Genomic DNA, 26,901 nt, shown 5'->3' on the forward strand with positions numbered 1-26,901 from the left:
AGTAGCTGCTCCCTTCTCCAGGGCATCTTTCCAACCCAGGGATCGAATCCAGGTCTCCCACATTGCAGGCAGATTCTTTACCAGCTGAGCCACAAGGGAAGCCTGCACACAAGGGAAGAACTTTTTTCGTGATTGTATTGTCAACCCTCACAACAGCCTTTCTCAGGGATAACAAAGTGGACCTTAGAGAGAGTAAGTTGCCCAGAATGACACAGCCACTGAGCCGTGGGGCTGGAATTTGGGCCCCACTTGAGTTTAAGTTCTTAGCCTAAAGGGGTACTGCCAATAGCCCGTAGCATTTTATGATTCTTTCTTCCTGTGCTAAGTGCTAAATTGCTTCAGTCATGTCCAACTCTTTGTGACCCTATGGACTATAGCCCTCCAGGCTCCTCCGTCCATGGGATTCTCTAGGCAAGAATACTGGAGTGGAGATCTTCCCAACCCAGGGATCAAATCAGTATCTTTTATGTCTCCTGCATTGCAGGTGGGTTCTTTACCACTAGTACCCTCTTCCTTGGGTGCAGCTTAAAGACAGGGACTCCATCTCTTAAAAAATAAATGGATTGGGACCTCACCCAGCTGGAGACAGAGATTCACCTCACTGAATCCAGCCAGAGTGCAGAATCCCATTTTCTGTGAGGGCAGAGACATCAAATAAAAATGCTGAACTTCCCTGGTGGTCTAGTGGCTAAGACTCCATCCTCCCAAGGCTGGGGGCCTCGGTCCAATCCCTGGTCGGGAAACAGATCCCACAAGCCACAACTAAAGATCCCATGTGCTGCAAATTAAGACTGGCACAGCCAAATAAATAAATATTTTTAAAAAGTAAATCAAGTGCTGAACGACTCTCACCATATCCTGGCCGAGAGGTGGCAGGGAGTCGAGCTCGCTGAGGTCGTCCTGGGCCTGCTGGACAGCGTGCATGCTCGTGTTGATGGTCCCCATGAGGGCCTGCTGGGCTGAGGTCTGCAAAGGTAGATAATACAGGGGTCACATCATGCTCCTGGCCTGGCAACAGAGTCTCTATGTAAGCAAGGGAATTGGATCTGGGATCAAGACACAATGGTCCAGAGTATCTTTCAACAAATTGCCTGAACCACCTTCTATTTCAACTGGGGCTGGAAATAGGTATTGTAATACATGAATAGAATACTAAATAGGGGTGTTTGCAATAGAGTGATTATAATCAGCAGAGTGTAGTGTGTGTAATTAGCTGACAAGAAGGCTCAGAAAGAGTCCCCTGCTGGGAGCTCAGGGGACCCAACCCTTGAGTATTCAGAACAGAAGTTCCCCTGCACAGGAATCATGTGGGTGTTACATCTGAATTCTTGGTAAGTAGATAAAGATTTCACCCAAACCTACAATACAGTCAACATGCTTCTTTAGTCAAATCACTTCTGGGCTTTCAGGCTCTTCTGCTTTCAAAAAGTTCTTGTCCCAAAGCATGAGATTCCACAGAGACCCAGTCAGACGAGCATAGTGCAAGAAACCAGTGCTGTGCTCGGGGGATGTATGGAGTGGAACAGACTTGGACTGCTTCTGAACCTCTCTGAGGGGTACTGGGCTGATGAGCAAGTGGGCGAGCAGGGTCCTGGCCCTCACTCACACACCACGTGGAGAGGCCACTGGCTCTTGCCCAGCCCTTGAGGAAACCTGTAGTCCTAGACAGAGCACTGCCAGAGCCACCCATTTAAAAGAAAACACACTGGGAATTGGGCATTTGGGACCTCACAGCTGAAGAGCCAGGATGCAGACAGGAAGTAGCAAGAGTGGGGATAATACACACAACCCATCAGCAGGCTGGTATTGCTCCCTGGACACCAGGGGCAGGCTCGTGATGGGCAGGGCAAGGCCCCCGGGAGCCTCACCAGTGGGGGCATGTGGCCGCGGTGCATCTGCCCAACCATGACCTGCTGCTGTGGGGAGGGCATGCTGCCAACATTGAAGGTCTCAGGCCCGCTGGAGCCAGAGCGCATTACAGCTGGCAGCGCCACCGAACCGTGCTCCACCTTCCCGGTGCGATTGAACTGCTGCTGCAGGATGGTGGACCTGCGGGGAACAGACGCTTTGGTCACTGCGAGGTGGCCGCTCACGTGGAGTGTCATGTCACCTGATACCACAGGTGTCAGCAATGTTCGTGCTTCATGTTACGACAACCAGTTTAAAAGAGGCAAATAGAGACAGAATCACAAAGGAGGTAACAGCACTAAAATGCTCAGCAAAACCCTGAGATGAATGAATCTTTTTATATAATCAGTACTATAATTAATTACTGGCATTATGCTATTAGCTGTTCAGAAAGACACAGAAAACAATGATGTTCTAGGCCTAAGTGAATGATCTGGATACAGTGATGTAGTATTTGGTAAATTCTACCTGAAATAGCATTCATTCAACACAAATCTACTGCATGCCAGGTTCTATTCTAAGCCCTGGGGACAGAGATCAGTAATCCATAGTCTGAAGGAAGAAATGTGGAAATGAACTTCACATCTCCCTCAGCTTAGCTCTCTTTCCCCAGGTGGAAAGCCACTGACCACAGAGGATGTTTCAACATGTGTGGAGCCTTGATGACTGGCTGACCTTGGTACCTCGTCCAGATGATTTCAACTTAAGTCTGGGAAGACTCCCAGGGCATCTAGTAAAAAAAATTCTCAAGTTTTTACCTCTTGATATTTTCCAGGAATGAGAGGTGAGTGCAAAGGACTTTGAGCACATGAGCGTAAGAATCTGATAATCCAGAGGACAAACCCACATTGAATGCGGGAGAGTCTGTGTTGGGGGGTGGGGAGGGAGTGGGGCAGTTGTTGGTGAGTAGCTGTGTTAAGGCACAGGAGCCTCTGTCCCAGGATCCTGGAACCATCACAGTTCACTTCCTGTTGCCCAGGGCAACGGTTGTGAGTTAAGTTAGGGTACCAATCGACAGGTATCCATGGAGTGACATTAACATCTGCAGAGGAACTGGCACTAGAGAGGGGCTTCTCTCAGAGCTCAGCTGCATTCCAAGATCTCAGCCAATGTCTAATACAGGGAGAAGTCAAAGATCTTGTGATGAGGATCTCCCTGGACTATGATGCCCTCTGCAGTGGGGAGGGGCTGCAGCGGCGCCAGGCAGGGGAGGGTCCCAGCACTCAGGGCACAGACACTTACTGAGCTTCTCCTAGGAGAAGTTCAAGTGCAATGGAATTCTGTGAAGTGCACAGCTGACCCTATTAGGAAGCACTAGCTTACTAACGTTCATCTGACGGTCATTAATAACTCCAAGAAATTCAAGTCTTTTGCCAGAGGGTACCAAACGGTACTTGAAATGCTGCTGCTGCTGCTAAGTCACTTTGGTTGTGTCCGACTCTGTGCGACCCCATAGATGGCAGCCCACCAGGCTCCCCCGTCCCTGGGATTCTCCAGGCAAAAACACTGGAGTGGGTTGCCATTTCCTTCTCCAATGCATGGAAGTGAAAAGTGAAAGTGAAGTCGCTCAGTTGTATCCAACTCCTAGTGACCCTATGGACTGCAGCCCACCAGGCTCCTCCATCCATGGGATTTGCCAGGCAAGAGTACTGGAGTGGGCTGCCACTGCAGTACATCAAATTTGGCTCCAAGTTGTATACTAATAGGGGACAAATAGAGAAACACTTCCTAGGGGATTATGACGCAAACTGTGAGAAAGTGGTACACAGCAGCCAAGGTAGAGAAATAGTGACTACGCTTGGGCATCAAGATGCTGCCCTAGGACAGCGCCCTGGAGGAGATGTCACAGACCTGAATCGAGTCCTGGCTCGGCCCAGGTGTGCATCTCAGCTAAACTCCAGGAGCTTCAGATTCCTCATCCATGGTCTGAGGATGACCAGATCTAGCCTACCTCTTCCATGGGGGATGTTGCTGGGATCAAGTAAGACAGCAAGATGGAGACACTCAGTATAGACAAGAAGAACTGTCACTACAGTGTTCTATGAACATGAAGGGAGTGGGTGAACAGGCTTCTCAACAAGTCTTGCCTATTCCTAAATTTTAATAAATCTCAGTTTCCTCATTCACAAAATGGGGCTAAATTGAGACTGCTCTAAATTTAAAATAATGATAAAAATAGCAAATATGCATTATGTCCTGGAGATGGCTTAATGTGCTTTATTTGTTTTATAAGCATTATTAAGAACTCAAGCATCAAAATCAACTTATGAGGTAGTACTATCAATCATTATTCTCATTTTATAGATGAGATGAAGGCGACAGAGAAAACTCATAATGCCCTCAAGGCCACACACTGGAAAATAGACTCCAGACTGAAACCCACTAGCTCTGGCTCCAGAGTCCATGTTTTTACCACTTCCCTTTGCTACCTCATGACATGTGTATCAAGCATGGCAGCAACAAGCGTCTCATAAACGAAAATTCCCCTATTGGCTAGGTCCCTAGCCCCAAAGATACAGAACTGAACTCACTCTCTAGGCTTTGATAATAATGATGCAGCTTATGAGAAATAAATCAGAAATTCAAAACAGGACATGAAGGCTTACCATGTCTAAAGGTGGAATTAAGCCCTACATGGTCTTCCGTGTCTCCCTGAAATCCCCAGCCGCCCTCACCCCAACAGGACACCCTCAACAGTGACGACAATGGTCTGGGGAACCACACTTTGAGAAGCAAGACTCATCTGTCTCATCCATTGTCACCTCCTCCACGTGAAGGACTTCAGGGCAACCGGCCCAGAGTTAGCCTAGGAAACCTGCCCATGCTGGGAGAAGGCAGTTATCCCTGATCTTAAATACACTTACTTTTTAGGGGAAACGGACTCTTCTAACATAGTCGACTCCTCATCGCCCTCCAGTCCAAATCTATCTTTACTTTGTTTCTGAGGTAAAACAAGACAAACATGAAAGTTAGCAGGTCTTGACACAAGCTCCTTTTAAGGAGGCCTTTTAAAATGAGCCACATAAGCAGGTACATTAAGGTTTACCCCAAATTTCTTGTATGGGATATTTAATAAGTGACAGGTGAATAAAATCAATAGTTATAATGAAAAAGAATGTAATATTTAATAGATATATAAAATGCCTTTTGTATATACTATTGCACAGACAATTTCATATAGTTAAAATTAAGACACTAATACTCTACTAGAACTTGGCTATTTCAGTGGGTGGTATCTTGAAACCTTAGGAAAGGTTATTTTGTGTACCACTATGGTATATAACACCCTCCCTCTCATTAAAACTGGATGAGCGAGAAAGAAAAAAAAAAGAAAGAAAATCTTTAGGCCCTCAACCCAGTTTCTAGAGAGGAAAATGTAACAACTACTTAGAGAGGAAGATGCTCACGGGTGAGCTAGGCTCATTCATTAGCTGAATGATACACTAGTGCTCACTACCTGGCAGTCAATGACACAAATGTGAGCTGCAGCAAAATTAGAAATGGATATGTGGTCAAAGACTGCACACTCAAGCAATCTTAACGTCAAAGATTCCGTTAGTGCATCAAGTACTTTACATGAGTGTTTTTATTTTCCAGGTAGCTACATCATCTAAACTGAGACTTTTTAATAAAGAAGTGCTATCTAATCCGCACAGTATGAAATACCTTTTTGAGGATGATGTCAATGTAGCCTGCAATCAGCTGGGATATTTGCTCTCCTTCAGTGGTCTGTACGGAGTAGTAGCTTTCCTGATACTCCCCAAAATCCTAGGCGGGGGGTGGGGGGGAACGCACGTTAGAAAAAATACAGTCACATCACCAGTTTCAAAGGTGAGGGGGTCCAATCTTGGAACAAGTCCTGGTATAGATTCACTTGTTCTTGCTCATCTCCCCTAAATACAACACCCTAAAATGTATTCAATCAACAATGGAAGGGCTCTGAAAGCTGGAAAGTTGTATTGACTGGTGACCTCAGTACTCGAGCGACCACAATCTGATGAGTTCTCGAGTTTTATTTTATATCCCACATTTCCAAGGCTGGGTGCTGGAGAGGCCTGAAACTTGGAACCTCCAACAGGAAGTTTATGAAAGTCTGTTCTCTCTGGACAAGGGACCAGGAGATGGGAAGCCCAACAAAGACCTAATTGGGAGCCTCAAGCAGCTTCACAACTGAGTTGCTCATGGGCAGCTGCAAAGCAGTGAAAGCCTGGCCATCCCAGGCCCTTCTCCACAACCCAGGCAGGCAGGTGGTCTGATCGCTCTGCAGCAGTGGCCACAGTGAAGCCCTGTGTCTCCCTCCCCTCCACTCATCTTCTGTGTTCCTAAGAAAGGTCACCTGTTAATAGTAGGTGGCCACAGGAAGTACTTTCTTCCTTCATAGACAGCACTAGCAGGCTTTGAGCAGGAACCCCAGCAATGTCAGAAGAACAAGGCAGCCCAGAACATTGCCAGGGCTCAGAAAATAAATTTCCATTGCAACTCAAGTCCATAGAAGTATGCCAGAACACTGGACTATACACTAAACCTAAACAAGGTGACTGTCTACGAAAACAGAGGTTTAAAGAAGATCAGGAGTCTCCTAATACAAAATCCAAAGCATCTAGGATATAATTAAAAATCACTACTCATGTCAAGAACCAGGATGAATACCATGTAAGAAAAAAAAAAAAAAGATAATCAACTGATGCCAATACTAAAATGAATCAGATGTTGGAATTATCTGGTAAGAATTTTTAAATTTTGAATCATAAAAAATGTTTCAACAATTACAAAATCTCCTGAAAGAAATGAAAACAAGAGGGTTAAGTCGTAAAACAGAACCAGACTGAAATTTGCGAATAAAAAAATGCTATAATCTAAGTAAAAAACTCATGGGATAGATAAAATAGTACTGTGGAAATGACAAAGAAAAGAACCAGTCAGCTAGAAAATAGATTGATAAAATTTAGTCAATTGAACCAACAGAAAACAGGCAAAACAAAACAGAGCTTTAGGGATCTGTAGGACAATTTAAAAAAGACCTAATATCCATACCATCAGAAACACAGGAGAGGAGAGCCTCCTACTGTTGGACCAAAATATATACATATATATATATATATATATATATATATATAAAGAAACAATGATTGAAAACTTATAAAAAACAGTGAATGACCTAAGCCTGCAAATTCAAGAAGCTAAGCAAACCCTACAACAGAATAAGCCTAAGAAATCCACACCAAGAACTTATGAAAACTAGAGAAAGACAATCTTCAAAACATTCATAGAAAAGCAGCATGTTACCTATAAAGGAACACCAACACGATGACAGAAAGCTTCTATGCTGAAACGGCAGAGGCCAGAGAGAAGTGGAATGACATTTTTCAGGCACTAAAAGAACTGAGAATCTCAAATTCTGTATCTGGCAAAATTAATCTTCATGAATGAAGGGAAAATAAGAAGAGTCTCAGTCAGCTAAAGGAAAACTAAAGAATTTGTTGCTAGCAGATTTACCTTTAAAGAATGGCTTAAGAAAACCTCTCTGAACACAAAGAAAATGAAAACAAAAGAAAACTGGGAACTTTAGAATGAGAAAGAGCAATGAGATGGATAAAAACAGAAGTAAATTATATCCTTCACCTCATGCATTTTCTTCAATCTTACTATATGGTTGAAGCAGAAGCAATACCATCTCATGTAGTGGTCAATGTATAATATACAGAAGAAATACTTGAACAATTACACTCAAAAAGCATGGCAGGTAAGTAGACCTAAGTGGAAGGAAGGTATGTTTTCTGAAGATCCCTCCCAACTGGCAAGAGTATATCAATCAATGCTCAAATTAGATAACTAATATTCCCTCCAAGGCCCCTTCTTGATACCTTTTTTTGCTGATGCCCTGATGTAAGATCTTGCCTAGATACAGATATTTCAAGTGTTCATGAGAGCTGGAGAATAGTACAGTTTGGGAGTTCTGAAGAAACTGACAAATTTCAACACTTTCTGATTCTCTTATGGCTCAATACACACTACAAAATAATTGCACTACTGATTTTCGTATATCAGTGTGGCTGGCTATAGTGAGGGCCACACGGTATACTCTGCTAAAAGCAGATACTGACGTTGGGAGGAAGAATTCAGAAGTTTAAAGGTCTGGAACAAACACACATCCTCCCTACATTCAGTGTATTTCACGTTGAGCATTTTGTTATCATCGTCTCATCTGACTCTGGTAACTCTGAGAAACAGGTATCACTACTCCCATTTCACAACCAAGGACATTAAAGCTCAGAGAGGAGAAGTAACTTGAGCAAAGGCATAGAACTGGCTGATTTCAAACACTACCCCACAGTCTGTGCTATTTCCACTGGATAGCACGTTCTCTTCATAGGCAGGCTGGGAAAACACAGCTTGGCAAGATGTCACAATTCTTAAGAGCTTATTTAGAAACTTCTAAAACTAGAGATGAGAAGCATCCGTACGGCCTCACAGCATCATCAAATTGCTTTTTAGGGTATACTGGGGATGGCATCAGAACCACAGAAGAGAGAGAATCATCCTTGACTGGCTCTTTCTAATTAAGGAACTCAGACAGCCTTAGAGGACCAGAGAGAGAGAGGTGGCTAAGGAGACCCAGCTCTCAGACATCTCCCTCACTTATAGACCAGTGACTACCCCCATTCCCTGCCCTAGGGACCCCCACCATCTGTCCCTCTCCAAGGCCAGGGAAGCCCAATGGGCTTGTATTGTTTCCCCTACCCCATGGTATCACCCAGAATATGCTAGCCCACTCACTGCCCTCAGTCAGTCCCTACCAGTGTGAAGCTCTTGGGTGAGGCTGCCCAGCGCTTGACCGTGGTCAGTGGCCACTCCTGCAACACTTCCTTGGTCTTTTCATCCACACGCATCACTGAGTCTTTGGTGATCCCCAGCAGGCGAGGCACCAGCTTGTTCTTCCCTTTCATCTTTTCCTGAAACAGGAGGTACAAAGAATCAGTGCTCTTCCTCTGAATACATCTGATTTTTCCAAGTCATCAGTGATTTTGTGATAATTTACCTGCGGTCAACCTACATCACTGTTTCGAAATAGGCGGGGCTATTGGAAAATCAGAGTATTTTAAAAGACTGGATAAATCACTCGTAAACTAAAGAGATGGAAGCTAAAACAGAGCTATCAGAAGACTGGAAGGATCCACAGAAATTGGAAAGATCCACAAGTTTTCTCTGCAGACAGATACCGTCCAGAAGGTCAGGCTGCTCCAAAAACAGAGATTGTGACAGAAAAAACATATCCAGAGAAAAAGAAGTTAAAGTGAACTCCTAGTAGCCACCTCAGTGAGTAACACAAAAAGATTAATATAGAATTTAAATATGGCACTTCAGCTATTTAGAATTAACTAAAATTGCCAGAGTAGTATCTTCTCATTAATAAGCACCATTTTTTAAAATATTCCCTGAAATATATTTCCGTCTGGAGGCTTGGGTTTTGCTATTTTTAATGTGTATCTATGGACTCAAAATATTTTGATAGGTTTTAATAAGTTTTTATGTTTTTTTAAGTTTTTAAAGAAATAGTTATCATGCCTATTAAAATAATAATTCCTACCTCATTTCATGCAAAGATGAGCACAATAAAGGACAGAAATGGTATGGACCTAACAGAAGCAGAAGATATTAAGAAGAGGTGGCAAGAATACACAGAACTATACAAAAAAGATAGTCATGACCTAGATAACCACAATAGTGTGATCACTCACCTAAAGGCAGACATCCTGGTATGCAAAGTCAAGTGGGCTTTAGGAAGCATTACTATGAACAAAGCCAGTGGAGGTGATGGAATTCCAGTTGAGCTATTTCAAATCCTAAAAGATGATGCTGTGAAAGTGCTACAGTCAATATGCCAGCAAACCTGGAAAACTCAGCAGTGATCACAGGACTGGAAAAGGTCAGGTTTCATTCCAAACCCAAAGAAAGGCAATGCCAAAGAATGCTCAAACTACTGCACAATTGCATTCATCTCACACACTAGCAAAGTAATGCTCAAAATTCTCCAAGCCAGGCTTCAACAGTACCATGAATTTCCAGATGTTCAAGCTGGATTTAGAAAAGGCAGAGGAACCAAGAGATCAAATTGCCAACATCTGCTGGATCATCGAAAAAGAAAGAGAGTTCCAGAAAAACATCTATTTCTGTTTTATTGACTATGCCAAAGCCTTTGACTGTGTGGATCACAATAAACTGTGGAGAATTCTGAAAGAGATGGGAATACCAAACCACCTGATCTGTCTTCTGAGAAGTCACTGAGCAGGTCAAGAAGCAACAGTTAGAACTGGACGTGGAACAACAGACTGGTTCCAAACAGGAAAAGGAGTACGTCAAGGCTGTATATTGTCACCCTGCTTATTTAACATATATCAAGTACATCATGTGAAATGCTGGGCTGGATGAAGCACAAGCTGGAATCAAGACTGCCAGGAGAAATATCAATAGCCTCAGATACGCAGATGACACCATTATGGCAGAAAGTTAAGAAGAACTAAAGAGCCTATTGATGAAAGTGAAAGAGAAGAGTGAAATAGTTGGCTTAAAACTCAACATTCAGAAAACTAAAATCATGGCATCTGGTCCCATCACTTCATGGCAAATAGATGGGGAAACAATGGAAACAGTGACAGACTTTATTTTGGGGGGCTCCAAAATCACTCCAGATGGTGACTACAGCCATGAAATTAAAAGACGCTTGCTCCTTGGAAGAAAAGCTATGACCAACCTAGACAGCATATTAAAAAGCAGAGATATTTTCCTTTGTTGTACAGAAGCTTTTAATTTTAATTAGATCCCATTTGTTTATTTTTGCTTTTATTTCCAGAATTCTGGGGGGTGGATCATAGAGGATCCTGCTGTGATTTATGTCAGAGAGTGTTTTGCCTATATTCTCCTCTAGGAATTTTATAGTTTCTGGTCTTACATTTAGATCTTTAATCCATTTTGAGTTTATTTTTGTGTGTGCTGTTAGAAAGTGATCTAGTTTCATTCTTTTACAAGTGGTTGACCAGTTTTCCCAGCACCACTTGTTAAAGAGATTGTCTTTACTCCATTGTAAATTCTTGCCTCCTTTGTCAAAGATAAGGTGTCCATATGTGTGTGGATTTATCTCTGGGCTTTCTATTTTGTTCCACTGATCTTAAAAAAAAAAAAATAGTAGAGATATTACTTTGTCAACAAAGGTTTGTCTACTCAAAGCTATAGTTTTTTTAGTAGTCATGTGTGGATGTGAGAGCTGGACTATAAAGCTGAGCACCGAAGAATTGATGCTTTTGAACTGTGGTGTTGGAGGAGACTCGAGAGTCCCTTGAACAGCAAGGGGATCCAAGCAGTCCATCCTAAAGGAAATCAGTCCTGAATATTCATTGGAAGGACTGATGCTGAAGCTGAAACTCCAGTACTTTGGCCACCTGATGCGAAGAACCGACTCAGTGGAAAGGACCCTGCTACTGGGAAAGATGGAAGGCGGGAGGAGAAGGGGATGACAGAGGATGAGATGGTTGGATGGCATCACTAATGTGATGGACATGAGTTTGAGTAGGCTCTGGGAGTTGATGAAGGGCAGGGAAGCCTGGCATGCTATAGTCCATGGGGTCTCAAAGAGTCAGACACGACTGAGCGACTGAACTGAACTGACCTCATACTCATGATATAGCAAATTCAAGATAGGTTAATAATTTAGAAAGAATATACAGTTGGATATTTTTGTGATTCCAGCGAGGGATGGGGTGGGATGTGGAAATGTCTACCACAAATGCCAAAATAAAGGAAAAGATTAAAAGCTTTAACTATAAAATATATGGACTTTGCTATGTTTTTTTGAAAAGAGAAAGAAATGAAAGAAAGAGACCTCACCATAAAAAATTAAAAGACAAATGACTGGTGAATAAATATTTACAACTAATAGGATGATAAAAAATTTCATATGCTTTATATGTCACAGGTTATCATAAATCAAACATAAGTGGCAAAGAACATGATCAGAAAATGTTTAAAATTATAAAATAACTAGTCAATAAGCCATAAGAAGAAATTAGATAAATTTTCATGTATATATGATAGTTTATCTTTTACAAAATTAATGCTCAATTAAATAAGGTATGAAAGAGGAGCACTATTGATGGTCATTTAAAACAGCAAAACCTTTATGGAAGAAAATTTGTTAATAACGATTCAAAGCTTTAAAAATGTTCCTACTTTTAGTCCAACTTGCTGTTAGAAACTTATTAAAAAAGAAGTTACAAATGTGTATAAAAATAACAAAGCAAGAAGGCTCAACTAGAGTTTTTCAGAGCAAAAAAATACAAACAACCCAAAATGTCAATATAAGAGATTTGATAATTATGATATCCCGAACAGAAGACTACTCTACAATGGTGCACAATCATGCTCAGTCGTGTTCAACTCTTTGTAATCCCATGGACAGTAGCCCTCCAGGATCTTCCCTCCATGAAACTGTCCTGACAAAAAATACTGGAATAGGTTGCCATTTCCTCCGCCAGGGGATCTTCCTGACCTAGGCACTGAACCTGTGTCTCCTGCCTTGGCAGGTGTATTCTTTAGCACTGAGCCACCTGGGAATCCCTACTCTACAGAAAAACAGCTGGATCCATGATAATAAATTATTCACATTAAAAGAGTTTGTACAGCATGATCCTATGAAATAAAATTTTAAACACTTTTTTTTTTTTTTTAGAAAATTCACTACATGAGGAAATGGTAGCAATGATCATCTCACATGATTTGTATTATTGTCCTGTGCTTTTCCTTACTCCAAAAATTTAACTTAAAACACATTTCTAGTGGTCAGGAAAAAATAAACTTTTCAAAAATATTTGCAAAAATCTAGTCATTCCCACACCACCACTACAAAAGCAATATGCGTACAAATTAGCACAAAGTGTGCAAGCATACATGGAAGTGTATGCAAGAGGACAGGTACTTAAACCAGTAGTATGACCGATGCTTAATAAATATTATCATTAATTTTCAGAGCCTCCCTCAAATGTTACCATCATATCAGCACCATCAACTTCCCCACCTTGAAATGAAGGGGCCAGCGATAATAAGTGATAAAGCCAGGATTAGAACACAGGTCTGAACAAAAACATCCCTGACTTTAAAAGCAACTGTCTACCAGTTTACTACTTCTGAGGGAAACAATTAGAGAAATTGCAAAAATACCCCTCCCAGTCTCCGTGGGCGGTTCACAAACCATCGGACAGTGAAGGTCATGGCACACCTCCAGCTTCCTCCCAAGAGGAGGAGATAAAGGCAGTAGGAATCTGAGTGGGTGTCTGAGAAGGGGAATATAGCCCTCTGAGAACCTCTGAGTCCTTAGGGAAAACTCAGGGAAGAGTCAGATCCTTTGTAGAGAGGCTAGTTCCACCAGGGGTAAAATCAGTGCAGGGTGGACCATGCCAGTCAGCATCACTTGGCTTCGGGAGCCACTGGTTTAGTCATACAGGGTTGGCACCAGCCCAGCTGCAGGGCCTAGGAAGAGGATCAGAAATAAAATATGGTTTGCAGCTGTTGCCTTCCTGCTCTCAAATCTGCACCTCCCCAGTGAGGGGCTTTGGGGTGAGGCAACACAGGATCCTGATGGATTGCCCCAACTCCCGAGATCATTCTGGTCTGGTCAGTGAACAAGCAAACAACTTACAGTGGGCATTCCAGTACAAGTTCATAACTGGGGGTGGGGGAAGAGGGTATAAAAGAAACTCAGAAAATACTGTCACTCAGCAACAGGGACCACCATCAAGGGACACAATTATTTTTGAGTCTACCCACAAAATGCAGAGCAGCTGGGGAAAGTTAAAATAGCATGGGGCTTGGCTCTGTGCTAGTGATATAAGGGCTCTCCCAAGAGAGGATCTGCCTTAGAATTTTAGTGGCAGACCTACATAATAGGAGAAGGTACAGAGGCAATAAGTTTCCTACTTCCTCCCTAAACCTAGAATCTGAGTCCACCCGACACATCTCCTCTCCAGTATTCCAACTATAGACACCAGTATCCTTTTATCTCTGGGAGAAGACAGCAGCCTAGGCAGGGTCCAGTGAAGACCCAATTCTTTCGTGCACAGACACATGTAGACTCTGCTTGCGATTCTGTGAGCTACCTAGCAACTTCTATCTTGAGGCAATCCTCATCAGGTTGGTTTTGTTCTGAGGGGGTCGAGCTTGCATAACTTAGAGGCAGGAGAAGGTATGTTTTCTACCAAGGAGAAGTAGGATCCACTAATAACCCCAGCCTTTCCTCATTCAGGGGCTTCCCAAGTGGTGTGGAGGGAAAGAAGTGGCTCGCAATGCAGGAGCCGTTGGTTTGATCCTTGGGTCAGGAAGATTCCCTGGAGAAGGAAATGGTAACCCACTCCAGTATTCTTGCCTGGAGAATCCCATGGACAGAGGAGCCTGGCAGGCTACAGTCCAGAGGGTTGCAAAGAGTCAGACAGGACTGAGAATGCACACGATCCTCTTCCAAGCACCTCTTGGCCGTTACTGTGGATTCAGTCCTGGCAGCTGGCTGTGATTAAGTCTGCTTAGCCTTGGGCTCTTCTTGCAGGTGTGTGTGCTGGCTGATTCCTACATCACCTGTGCCATACATCAGGTTCGGACTGGGGTGGAGGGATGCCAGTGGGCTAAACTGTGGGCATGCTTTGGCTCTAAGCCCGACTTCAACGTGGCCTAAGTCCGTGAGCCTGCTGTGCTCACCAGAGTTCTAAAGTGGCTTCCTGCCAAACTGCTGCCTTGGTGCTTCGCTGTGTCATCAGTATGCTTTTTTTTTTTTTTTTTTTTAATCTTTTAGGCACATGGCAGAGAGGGATGGCTGCTCAAAAGCAAAATGGTGTTAAAGACTCTGCTTATTAGCGGTTTCTCTCCCTAAAAACAACTGGCAATTCATTTTGATTTAATTCATGATTCTGAGATGCTTTGAATGCCTTCTGTGATGCTTTTACAGTTCAGAGAGAAGAGGGCCAGTTCCCCAGGTTTCTCACCTCAAGTCTCTGGTTGTGGTTGCAAGGAAAGTTAAAGGCAAATTTATAAATCGGAAGGTTTACACAAATATTTCTTGCAAAGAAACAAGATCTTTTGCAAGTCATGGGAAATGCCTTACTGTTCCTTATGGGGTTTTGAAAAACTTATCAACATAAACTGCAAAAGATTTCAGTGAAAAAGGAAGACTGTAGATGCTTACAGCTCCCATCTATTGAAATCATTTGTACAAGCGTCTCCTTTTCTGTATTATTTCCTTTAAACCTCATGAAAAGTCAGCATCCTAGGTTAGCAAACTGAAGTTTAGACACGAAAGTAAAGTAACTTATGGAAGGTCAAACTAGGTGGCAAAGCCAGAATATGACACCAAGGTCTTTTGTTTCAGAGTGTATGTTCTTAGCCACTGAGAACACTGTCATGTAACAGGCTCATGAGAGTCATCCTCCCTATTGGGGCCAGCAAACTATGACAGGTACTAAAGCCAGTTTTCTGCCCCATCATCCCCTGATTTTTTGGCCTGAGAGCTAATAGTAAATTTTCTATTTCTACAGAGTTGAAAGAAAATCAAAAGAGGAATAATACTTCATGAAAAGTGAAAACATTATATTTCATAGTCCATAAATAAAACTTTATAGGAACATAACCAAGCTCATTTATTTACATACTGCTTACTGTTTCTGGGCTATAAGCACAGAGAGGAGAGGCACAGCCAGCAAGGTCTCAGACATTGACTCTCTGGCCCTTTATTAAAAAGGTTTTCCAACCCCTGCTCTGTATCATGATTCTAAAAACCAATTAAAAGTTGGAGGACTCAGGGGCCAGGAATTGGGAAGTTGTAAGGAGGGGTAAGGAGTTAGCTAACCTAAAATGTACTAAATATGCAGCTACTACATTTATTTACATACATTATCTCACTGAATCTTCATTAGAGCTCTGTGATGACCTAGAGGGGTGGGATGGAGGGGATACTCATAAAGCTGATTCATGTTAATATTCAGTAAAAAGTAACATAACATTGTAAAGCAATTATTCTCCAATGGAAACAACAACAATAAATGGGAAAAAAAAAACCCTGTCAGATTCTTCATCTGAACCTGTCAAGATACTACTTGGAGTGGGTTGCCATTGCCTTCTCCACTTAAAATGAAAAAGAATTATAATTCCCATTTTTCACATGAAGAAACTGAGGTTGAAGAAGGTTAAAGATGTCTCTCCAAGTGATGAGTTTCTGCTATTTCTCACAGAGACAATATTATATCAAGAATTCTAGGCCAATCTTCCCAGCTCCAACACCCAAGCACTTTCTATAATAACAATAGAAAATATAGCATGAAGTACAGCTGACCCTTGAACCACATGGGTCTGAACTAGGTTAGCCTACTTTTTTCAAAAGTTAATTCCATAGAACTACATGATCCACATTTGTTCAATCTACAAATGGGGACAAAGTGTTCACCAATATAGAAGGAAATATGACGGAAGGATCTATAAACACATCAAACTTGTTCTCTCACAATATATATGATTGATCTGAAGGCTGTGTGGTATAATTGTGTTCAATATCAATATATACATTTTGTAAATTATAATTTCATTGAGTTTTTAAATTTAGGATTCTGAATAGCCTATTCAAGTAATGAATGAATCACTCACTTTTAATTTACTTCTTAAATTATGCCAGTGAACTTCCTTCAAGATTTAATGGTATGTTCAAATTGAGGACCTAGAGAAATCTGTTATTTATGCCATTAAAACACATTCTACCCCTTACCCAAACAATTTTGTGTGTATGTCTGCCATTCTGTGTGTGATCTCTTATCACCATATATTCTAAATGGTTGCACATAGTTATACACACATACACATGGGTTATTTCATGTTTTTGACATATGTCATGTAAATTTACTTGATCTATTCACTGAATTTAAAATAAATCTAAAAATTTACAATGACTCTGTATATTGTTATAACATGTACAAGTATCTGCACACTGAAAATTACAAAATGTTGAAAGAAATCAAAGAGGATCTAATACCGTGTTCATAGACTGAAAAACTCAGCATAGTAAAGTTATCAATTCTCCCCCAATTGACCTATAATTTCGATGCGATGCCCATCAAAATCCCAGCTTAGTTTTTTTGTGTGTGTGCATACAGACAAGGTTTTTCTAACGTGTTCATGGAAAGGAAAGGGATCTAAAGTAGCTAAAACAATTCTGAAAAAGAAGAAAAAAGTGAAAGGAATCATTCAGGTTGATGTTAAGGCATACTATACAGTTAAAGTGATCAGGACAGTGTGATATCAGCAGAAGGACAGATATGCAAATCAGCAAAACAGATTAGGGCACCCAGAAATAGATCCACAGCAATATATTCAAATTAATTTGACAAGGATACAGACTCAATACGATGGGGAAAACACCTTTCAACAAACAGTACTGGGGCAACTGGACATCCACAGGTCAAAAATGAACCTTGATTGAAAACCTTCACACTTTATACAAAAACTCAAAATGGACCAAGGACATAAATGCAAAACCATAAAGTATCCAAAATCTTTGGAGCCTAGAGTTAGAGCTCTTTTTAAGTTTTTTTAATGTATTATTTGTTTTTGAGTTTTTCTGCTTTTAAAGTTCATTTATTTACTTAGTTTGGCTGCACTGGGTCTCCGTTGCTTTGTGTGGTCTTTCTCTAGTTGCAGCCAGTGGGGGCTGCTCGCCGGTTGCAGTGTGTGGGCTTCTCACTGCAGTGCCTCCTGTTTTTGTTCAGCACAAGCTCTAGGGCATGTGCACCTCAGCAGGTGCAGCTTGTGGCTCTAGAGTGTGGGCTCAGTAGATGTGGACATGGGCTTAGCTGCCCCACGGCATGCTGGATCTTAGTTCCTAGACCAGGGATTGAATCTGTGTCCCCTGCATTGGGAGGCAAATTCTTCACCACTGGATCACCAAGGGAAGTACCAGACAGAAACTCTTGGATGTAACACTTAAAACAAGATTCATAAAAAGGAAAACGATGATAAAACACTTGTCACCTAAATTAAGAATGTGTATTCAAGCCTGGCACGCTGCAGTCCAGGCAGTTGCAGAGTAGGACATGACTTAGTGACTGACTAAACAACAAGATTCTGTGAGAGACCTTGTCAAGGAGATAAAAACACAGCTACAGACCATGAAAAAATATTTGCAAATCACATTCAACGAAGGACTTGGATCCAGAATATATAAAAAACCCTTAAAATTCAACAGTAAGAAAAAATCTAACTAGAAAACTGGCCAAAAAAACTGTGAACAGATATTTCACTGAAGGGGATACACAGATGACAAATAAACACAGGAAAAGATGTTCAAAATCATTAGCCATTAGGGAAATGCAAAATATAACTGTAATAAGATTTCATAAAACATATCAGAAAGGCTAAAATTAAAAAAAAATGATAACGCCACATGCTGGAGAGGATGATAAGAAACTGGAGCACTCATATTTTGCTGGTAAGAACGTAAAATGGTATAGTCACTCTAGAAAATAGCCTGGCTGTTTGTTATAATGCTTAATGTGTTCTTACCATATGGCTCAGCAATTGTTCTCTTGGGCATTTATCCCAATGAAATGAACACTTCATTCACACAAAAATCTATACACAAATATTTATAGCAGCTTAGTTCATAATAGCCACAAACTAGGAACAACCCAAATGTCCTTCAGAGATGAATGACTAAACAAACTGCTACTTCCATACTACGGGATACTCTTCAGCAATAAAAAGCGATGGGACTATTGATACACATTATGACTTGGATAGATCTTAAGGGATTTCTGCTAAATGCAAAAAAGAAGTCAAAAATTTATGTATTGTATGATTCCACTTATGTGGTACTCTTAAAATAACAAAATTATTGAGACAGAAAAGAAATTAGAGGTTGCTACTGGGTAAAGAGACCATGGGAAGGGAGCAAGGTGTGAGGAGAAGCAGGAAGGGGTGGGAGGTGTCTATGGCCATAAAAGGGTAGCACAAGGTATTCTCGATGGATTACAGTTCAATATCTTGACTACAGTGGTGGTAACACAAGTCTACACTTGTGAGAAAACTGCATAGAACTAAACACACACACATAAATGAGTACATATAGAACACAAAATCTGATTAAGGTCTATGAACTGTACGTACCAAGGCGATTGTCTAGTTGTGACACTGTACTATTGACATGTTACCATTGAGGGAAAATTGATGAAAAGAGAACTCTCAGCATCTTTATAATTTTTAAAATGCTATTGAGATATAATTCACATAGCATACAATTCACCCATTTAAGGTATCTGATTCAGTGGATTCTGGTATCTTTACAGATATGTGCGACTATCACCATGGTCAATTTTAAAACATGTTCATCATCTAAAAAAGAAAGTTCCTGTACTATTAGTCAATACTCACTTATGTCCCATGATCCCACTCCACTCTTAAGCAATCATTAATCTACTTTCTGTTTCTATGGATTTTCTGTTTCTGGACATTCTATACCAAAGAAATCTTGTGATAGGATTTTTTGTTTTTCTTGTAAAGAAATCTTCCTTCACTTCATATAACAGTTCCAAAATTCATCCATGCTGTAGTATGAAGCAGTACACTTCATTACATTTTATGACCAATTAATATTTCACCTCATGGATATATGACTTTTTGTTCATCCCTTCATCAGATGATGAATATGTTATCTTTTGGCTAAATGCAGCTATATACTTTACAGTACAAATTTTTCTGTGAATACATGCTTTGAATTCTCTTAGGCATGTATACCCAGGAGTAGAACTGCTTGGTCATACGGCATTTCTATGTTTAACATCTGAGGAACTGCCAGACTGTTTTCTAAGGTGACTGCACCATTTTACTTTCCTACCAGCAGTATATGAGGACTCCAGTTTCCCTACATCTTTACCCATACTTGTTACTTTGACTTTTTGATTCTCTGCATTATTTTTCCAAGTTCCTGTGAATCTATGGTTATTTCAAATAGTTAAAAATATGATTCTGTTTATTTTTGCTAAAAGATAAACAAACATAGCAAATATTAATAATAATTTTTCTTCATTTCCTAAAGATATATGTTAAAAATTTTTTTTTACATATTACCACACTTCCTAGAATGCACAAAACAATGTTAAAGGGTAACTTGTTCTGATCTCAATTTCTGTAAGTTTCTCTCTAGCACTTCTCTGTTGAGTAGAATACTGTGATAGGTTTAAAACATTCTATCCTGTTGAGGAAGTATATTTGTATTCTAGAATTTTACAGAAATTTTTATAATGAATAGTTGACTTTTATCACACACCTTAGGAGTTTTATTTAAAATGATCACATGATGCCATCTTCTCTAATTTTATTTAGATAAAGCTGATTCAGAACATTATATAAGTTTAAGGTGCATAGTATAATGATTTGATATATGTAAATATTGAGAAAAGATTACCACAGAATGTTAAGACATTCATTATTTCACATAATCACCTCTTTTTAGCTGTTATGAGAGCACTTTAAGTGAGAATATTGAAAGCAACAAAGGAAAAGCAACAGATAAATACACAAGGAATTCCCATAAGACTATCTACTGATTTCTCAGCCAAAACTCTGCAGGCCAAAAGACAGTGGCACAATATACTTAAAGTAATAAAAGAGAAAAACCTACAACCAAGAATACTCTACCCAGCAAGGTTCTCACTAACATCTGATGAATAAATCAAAAGCTTTGCAGACAAGAAAAAGCTAAAAGAATTCAGCACCACCAAACCAGCTTTATAACAAATGCTAAAGGATCTTCTCCAGGTGGAAAAGAAAAGTCTACAACTAAAAAGAAGGAGGTTACAACGAAAAAGCTCACTGGTAAAGGCAAATATACAATAAAAGTAGGAAGTCATCCACATACAACTAGCAAGGAGGTTAAAAGACAAAAGTAGTAAAACCATCTGTATCCACAATAAGCAGTTAAGGGATACACAAAACAATTAAATGTAAAATACAATATCAAAAACAGTAATCACGAGGACAGAAGAGTACAAATGCAGAGGATCTAAAGTGTATTTGTAATTAAGAGATTAGTAACTTAAAACAAGTAGGTATACACATACACTGCTATACAAAAACCTCATGGTAACTATTATAGATACACACCGACAAAAAGAGAAAAAGGAATCCAAACCCAACACAAAAGATAGTCATCAAATCAGAAGAGAACAAAATAAGAAAGGGGAAAAAAAATCCGAAACAACTACTGAAATGGCAATAGAAATATGAAAGTCGCATAGTCATGTCCAAATCTTTGCAACCCCGTGGACTATACAGTCCATGGAATTCTCCAGGCCAGAATATTGGAGTGGGTAGCCTTTTCATTCGCCAGGGGATCTTCCCAACCCAGGGATCGAACCCAGGTCTCCCACATTGCAGGCGGATTCTTTACCAGCTGAGCCACAAGGGAAGCCCAATAGAAATATACATATTGATAATTAGCTTAAATGCAAACAGACTAAATGCTCTAACCAAAAGACACCAAACAAACAGCTGAATGGATACAAAAATAGGACCTGTATATACGCCACCTACAAGAGACTCATTTCAGATCCAGCGATACATTCAAACTGAAAGTGAGGAAATGGTAAAAGGTATTCCATGCAAATGGAAATCAAAAGAAAGCCAGAGTAGCAACACTTAGACAAAAAAGACTTTAAAGTCAAGAATCTTACAAGAAGCAAAGGACACTACATAATGATCAAAGGATCAATCCAAGAAAAAAATATAACAATTGTAAATATATATGCATCCCAATATAGGAGCTGCTGCTGCTGCTGCTAAGTTGCTTCAGTCATGTCTGACTCTGTGTGACCCCATAGACGGCAGCCCACCAGGCTCCCCCGTCCCTGGGATTCTCCAGGCAAGAACACTGGAGTGGGTTGCCATTTCCTTCTCCAGTGCATGAAAGTAAAAAGTAAAAGTAAAGTTGTTCAGTCACGCCTGACTCTTAGCGACCCCATGGACTGCAACCCACTAGGCTCCTCCGCCCATGGGATTTTCCAGGCAAGAGTCCTGGAGGGGGTTGCCATTGCCTTCTCCGAATATAGGAGCACCTCAGCATAAAACACAAATGTTAACAGGCACGAAAAAAGGAGAAATTGACAATGACACAATAACACAGGGGGAGTTTAACACCACACTTATATCAATGGACAGTTCATTCAGACAGAGAAATCAGTAAGAAAACACAGCCCGTAAATGAAACATTAGACCACATGGACTTAACTTGATATTTACAGAGCATTCCATCCAAAAGCAGCAGATTACACATTCTTTTCAAGTACACATGGAACCTTCTCCAGGATAAATCATATGCTGGGCAAGATGTAAAAATGAGGAAGTTACTGGAAGAGTTTCCTCATCAACTCAATAACACACTCTGCTTGTTCATAAACTGAATTCCAGACCCATCTCTGTCCTTCTAGGTTGGAAGGCCAGCAATTTGCCAAAAAAAAAACAAAACAAAACAAAACAAAACAGATCTGAAGGCCACATAAAATCTGCAAACGCATCTGCTGCTGTTAAGTCATGTCCGACTCTGTGTGACCCCATAGACGGCAGCCCACCAGGTTCCCCGAGCTCTGGGATTCTCCAGCCAAGATCACTGGAGTGGGTTGCCATTTCCTTCTCCAATGCATGAAAGTGAAATCGCTCAGTCGTGTCCAACTGTTAGCGACCCCATGGACTGCAACCTACCAGGCTCCTCTGTCCATAGGATTTTCCAGGCAAGAGTACTGGAGTAGGGTGCCATTGCCTTTTCCGAGCAAACCCATCTAACAGGATACAAATTAAGTACCATTAAGTTTGTGGTCAACAAACTTCCTAGTCCAGTGCACGCCTGATAACATAAGTGAAACATTCTTAGGAGAAAGCACTAGCAAGTAAAAGTAAAGGCACTCCTCTGGGGACTTTACAGTAGTGACAAAGAGCAGGGCCAAGACACAGCTGTTCTGAGACCTGAGGGCAGCCAGGCTCACTCACCAGCCTCATAGCTGACTTCACGTCTGTCCCACTGCTCAACTCAGGTCACAACTGCCAAGATGCTGCACGTGCAAATGCTAGGGGCCTGGGGACTACCTCTAGACTCTTGAGAGTCTTTTGGACTGCAAGGAGATCAAACCAGTCAATCTTAAAGGAAATAAACACTGAATATTCATTGGAAGGACTGATGCTGAAGCTGAAGCTCTAATACTTTGGCTACCTCATGGGAAGAGCCAACTCATTGGAAAAGACCACGTGATCCTGGGAAAGACAGACAGCAGGAAAAAGGGACTACAGAGGATGAGATGGTTGGAGGGCATTACTGACTCAATGGACATGACTTTGAGCACACTCTGGGAAATGCTGAAGGACAGGGAAGCCTGGCATGCTGCAGTCTATGGGGTCGCAAAGGGACAAGACTGAGCAACTAAACAACAACAAAAAAGGGACTACCACCAAGCTTATCTGTGAACACTTTTAACAAAAGAAGTGGTAAAGATAAATGCTCCCTCCACCACACCCAACTCACCTTCACCAGGAAGAAGGACACACCATATGTCCGAAGGGACCGGGCCAATTTGACATACTTGACTTTGGCTTCTATTTCGCTCATCTCTCCACAGTTCTTGTGCTCCTACAAAAGCGACAGAGGCAGGGACCAGTTACTGCAGCTCTGACCACAGGTGGACTTGGTGAGAGGTACTACTTCACATGGCATCTATTTATTTGCAGATGCACGTCCCTGCTGACCAAGGGTCAGAGCACACAGAAAGCACTAATGCAAGGCTTCTTAACTAGAATGCAAGCCCAAATTCCCTGTAGATTTTGCATTATAGGGAACAATTCATGCATGCGCAGTGTGACAAGAACAGGGGCTGTAACTGTAACCTAATTTTCAAAGCACTCTATGTTTCAAAAGGTTCAGGACCAATACTTCAAACGAGGACTAGAAAAATATTATTGTCCTGAGAGAGCTATCATTCTAATATACAGGCAAAAGATAAAATTTTCCAAACAGCATGACATATAAAAGCCTGGACATCTCAATGTGTGGAAACAATAATGGATTAAAAACTATGTTTTATACACATGAAATTTATCTCTTTCAATTTATATTTACATTTCAATGCCAAAGAAGACTTTGATATTTTGGATTCACTAGAGTGAGTGTTTCTTGGCAAAGTTGACGACAAAGCTTTTCTTACTGGTTGCCTAGAATAGATACCTCTCTGAATTTTAGAATAAATCTGGATTTTAAAAAGACACCAGTTCCCAGATTCTAAGGTGCAAAAACAAATCTCAGGATTAAAAAAAAGCTCCTTGTAGCTTCTTCCTTGGTACATTTTAATGGAAAATCACCTTGTTTCAATGCTTCAAAGATAATGTCTTTGAAATTAAATGTATGCACATTTTTCTCAGAAGGGCTAAGTAACCTTTAGCAAGAAGGTATGGATTAAGATAATAAATCTGCCCAAAGTAGAACTGTCAGATCCTTTCCTCCTGAGTCACTAATCATTTATTATATAAGTGGAGTACATGCTTGGGGTCTGAAGCTTTTATGTACAGAGGCCCCTCTCAGACTAATGAATGAGGACAGGAAGTGAGGAGAATAACAAAGTTCTGACCATTCCCAATACCTGAAATATTCTCTTTTCAGCTCCTCTCTGCTTGATGTATTCTTTGGGCAGGAATTCTTTTAGACTGAGAGAGAGAGAGAGAGTAAAAAAGGTAAGACATTTAATTGTACTCTATGATGAGAAGGAAAGAAAAAGAGACTTTTCATAAAACTCACAGTTAAGTCCCTAACTCTCAGTATTTTATGGTATAATTAATAACAGACGGCCATATCCCACAATGCACTTAAGTAGAACACAAATATAAAACTAGTCTGATAAAAAGGTCAGACTATTATAACATAGTTCAAGAAGAAAGAATGTCCTGAAATATTGTAAAGTAACAAAGCAAAGCACCCTAGAGTGTACAGTATGCTAGCTTTTGGGGAAAAAGGAGGAGAATATCCATTTTATACTTTTAATATGTATTTTTTAAACATTAGAAGGGTAATTCTAGTACAAATAAAAATGATTCTTCATGGAAAGAAAGAAAAAACAAGGAGAAGGGAACATGGATGGAAATTAAACCTTTGAATTTTCCTTATACGGTAGTCTTCATTTTAGAACCAAAATAAATCACAAAGAGGATAAAATGCAACACCTAAAACTCTAAAGCAAACTGAAACAAATGAACCGAACAGTGTTTGATAGAGCCTAACTCTGAAAAAGTCTTTGACTATATCCACCCCAATGAGAAATATCTTAAATATAAAATGAGCCATAGCAGACTTGTTAAATCATTATTTTTAAACTAATATCTACTCTCACTCTAAATATATACACAAATACACATACTGTAAAATTAGTATATTACATTATATAAGTAAGTAGATGTTAAAAATAACTAGAATAAAGTAAATGAGTAATTATGGTAGTTGTCAGAAATCAAGATTTTTAGCATAAAATAGAGCAAAAGAAGTTAAATGAAATCTTGCACTCTCTCATTTGAATGCAAATACTAACCTGAATTTTGATTCACTTTTCTTTTTCTAAAAACCTTTTCTAGTTCTGTCCACTGCAGAGGCTAAGGGCAAGGACAATGGGGTTGAGACGAGCACTCTAGTGGATTAGCCAGACGGCCTTCAATGTCAGTTCCACTAAAAAGAATCCTTAGAGAAATGACTGATTCTAGCTTTGGGACAGGAGATGTATAAAATGTTCCTGGGGCTTCCTGCGCCTGAGGATCAAGTGAGTGACGTGAAAGTCACGCAATTGTGTCCGACTCTTTGCAACCCTGTGGACTGTACAGTCCACGGGATTCTCCAGGCCAGAATACTGGAGTGGGTTGCCATTCCCTTCTCCAAGGGATCTTCCCAACCCTGGGGTCTCCTGCACTGCAATCAAGGAAGTTATCAGAATGAAAATGGACTGACACCAAGGGATAACCGATCAGACAGGAAGGAGCACACACTCCCCCACACACTAACACGATTTTTAAAACCTCATACAAAAGAAGAGAAAATAGAACAATGAACCTATTGCCCAGACTCAACAATTACAACTCATGACTCATCTACTTCCTTATCCACATTACCTCTAATGGATGATTTTGAGGCAAAGCCCAGACGTCATATAATTATTTTTATGTGAGGGGCAATTTGAGTGTCAGAAAGAATGAAGACCTCAATGGGTCAAAACACAGGTGTGTAAAATTCAGTAACGATTCTGAGAAATAATCACTGATCACCTTAAGAGGTTACTAGGGCACAAGTTCATACTGACAATTGACAAAGGAAAAGAAACAAAGCTAATAAATGCAGAAGGAATAACAGAAGTCCAAAATGATCATTTTACAACTCTACATGGGATAGTCAATAGCTCTAAGCAAGCATGAGTGGCTGCTAAAACCAGAAAGTGGCAAGTCAATGGGGGACTTTATAATAGATGGATGTCTGATCCAAATCAAATGGTCAGTTTCAGCATTAATGAAAGTGGGATAACCACACAACACATGCCTTCTGACTGAGAAACCAGTAAGTATACAGTTTCACCTAGAAGTATTCTTGGCAACAGAGAAAAAAAAAACAAGTAAATATATAACTGAATATAAATTTCTTTAAGAATCCAGATATAAATATAAGCTTACCAAAAAACCTCATAATAGTTTAAAAGAAGAGAGATAGAGAAACATGGTAAGTGATACTACCAGGATACTATGAGCCAAATCCCATCATGGTAAATATTATAAAAATAACCCAGGTTTTTCACAGATAAATGGCTTGTGGGTAGAGGTAAAAAATTTGACACACAAACAGATTAAGAGAGTTTTAAGAAATGTATTTATGGGGTGTCACTGGTGGCTCAGTGTTGAAGAATCTGCCTG

The 26,901-nt window shown here is 40.5% G+C and overlaps 1 protein-coding gene across 12 annotated transcripts in view; it reads right to left on the reverse strand.

Moving 5' to 3' along the window:
* TLN2 (talin 2) overlaps positions 1 to 26,901 on the reverse strand; it is a 498,466-nt gene that overhangs the window by 162,185 nt on the left and 309,380 nt on the right. For all 12 annotated transcript variants that reach the window (XM_060417828.1, XM_060417827.1, XM_027971770.2 and 9 more), the window contains 7 exons: positions 24,603 to 24,666; positions 23,495 to 23,599; positions 8,706 to 8,861; positions 5,575 to 5,676; positions 4,773 to 4,849; positions 1,869 to 2,049; positions 853 to 966 (listed from right to left, as the gene is read on the reverse strand). In XM_060417828.1, the coding sequence (XP_060273811.1) occupies positions 853 to 966; positions 1,869 to 2,049; positions 4,773 to 4,849; positions 5,575 to 5,676; positions 8,706 to 8,861; positions 23,495 to 23,599; positions 24,603 to 24,666 (799 nt within the window). The remainder of the gene's footprint in view (positions 1 to 852; positions 967 to 1,868; positions 2,050 to 4,772; positions 4,850 to 5,574; positions 5,677 to 8,705; positions 8,862 to 23,494; positions 23,600 to 24,602; positions 24,667 to 26,901) is intronic.

Source organism: Ovis aries, chromosome 7 (assembly GCF_016772045.2).
Source record: "Ovis aries strain OAR_USU_Benz2616 breed Rambouillet chromosome 7, ARS-UI_Ramb_v3.0, whole genome shotgun sequence".
NCBI classification, from domain to species: domain Eukaryota; kingdom Metazoa; phylum Chordata; class Mammalia; order Artiodactyla; family Bovidae; genus Ovis; species Ovis aries.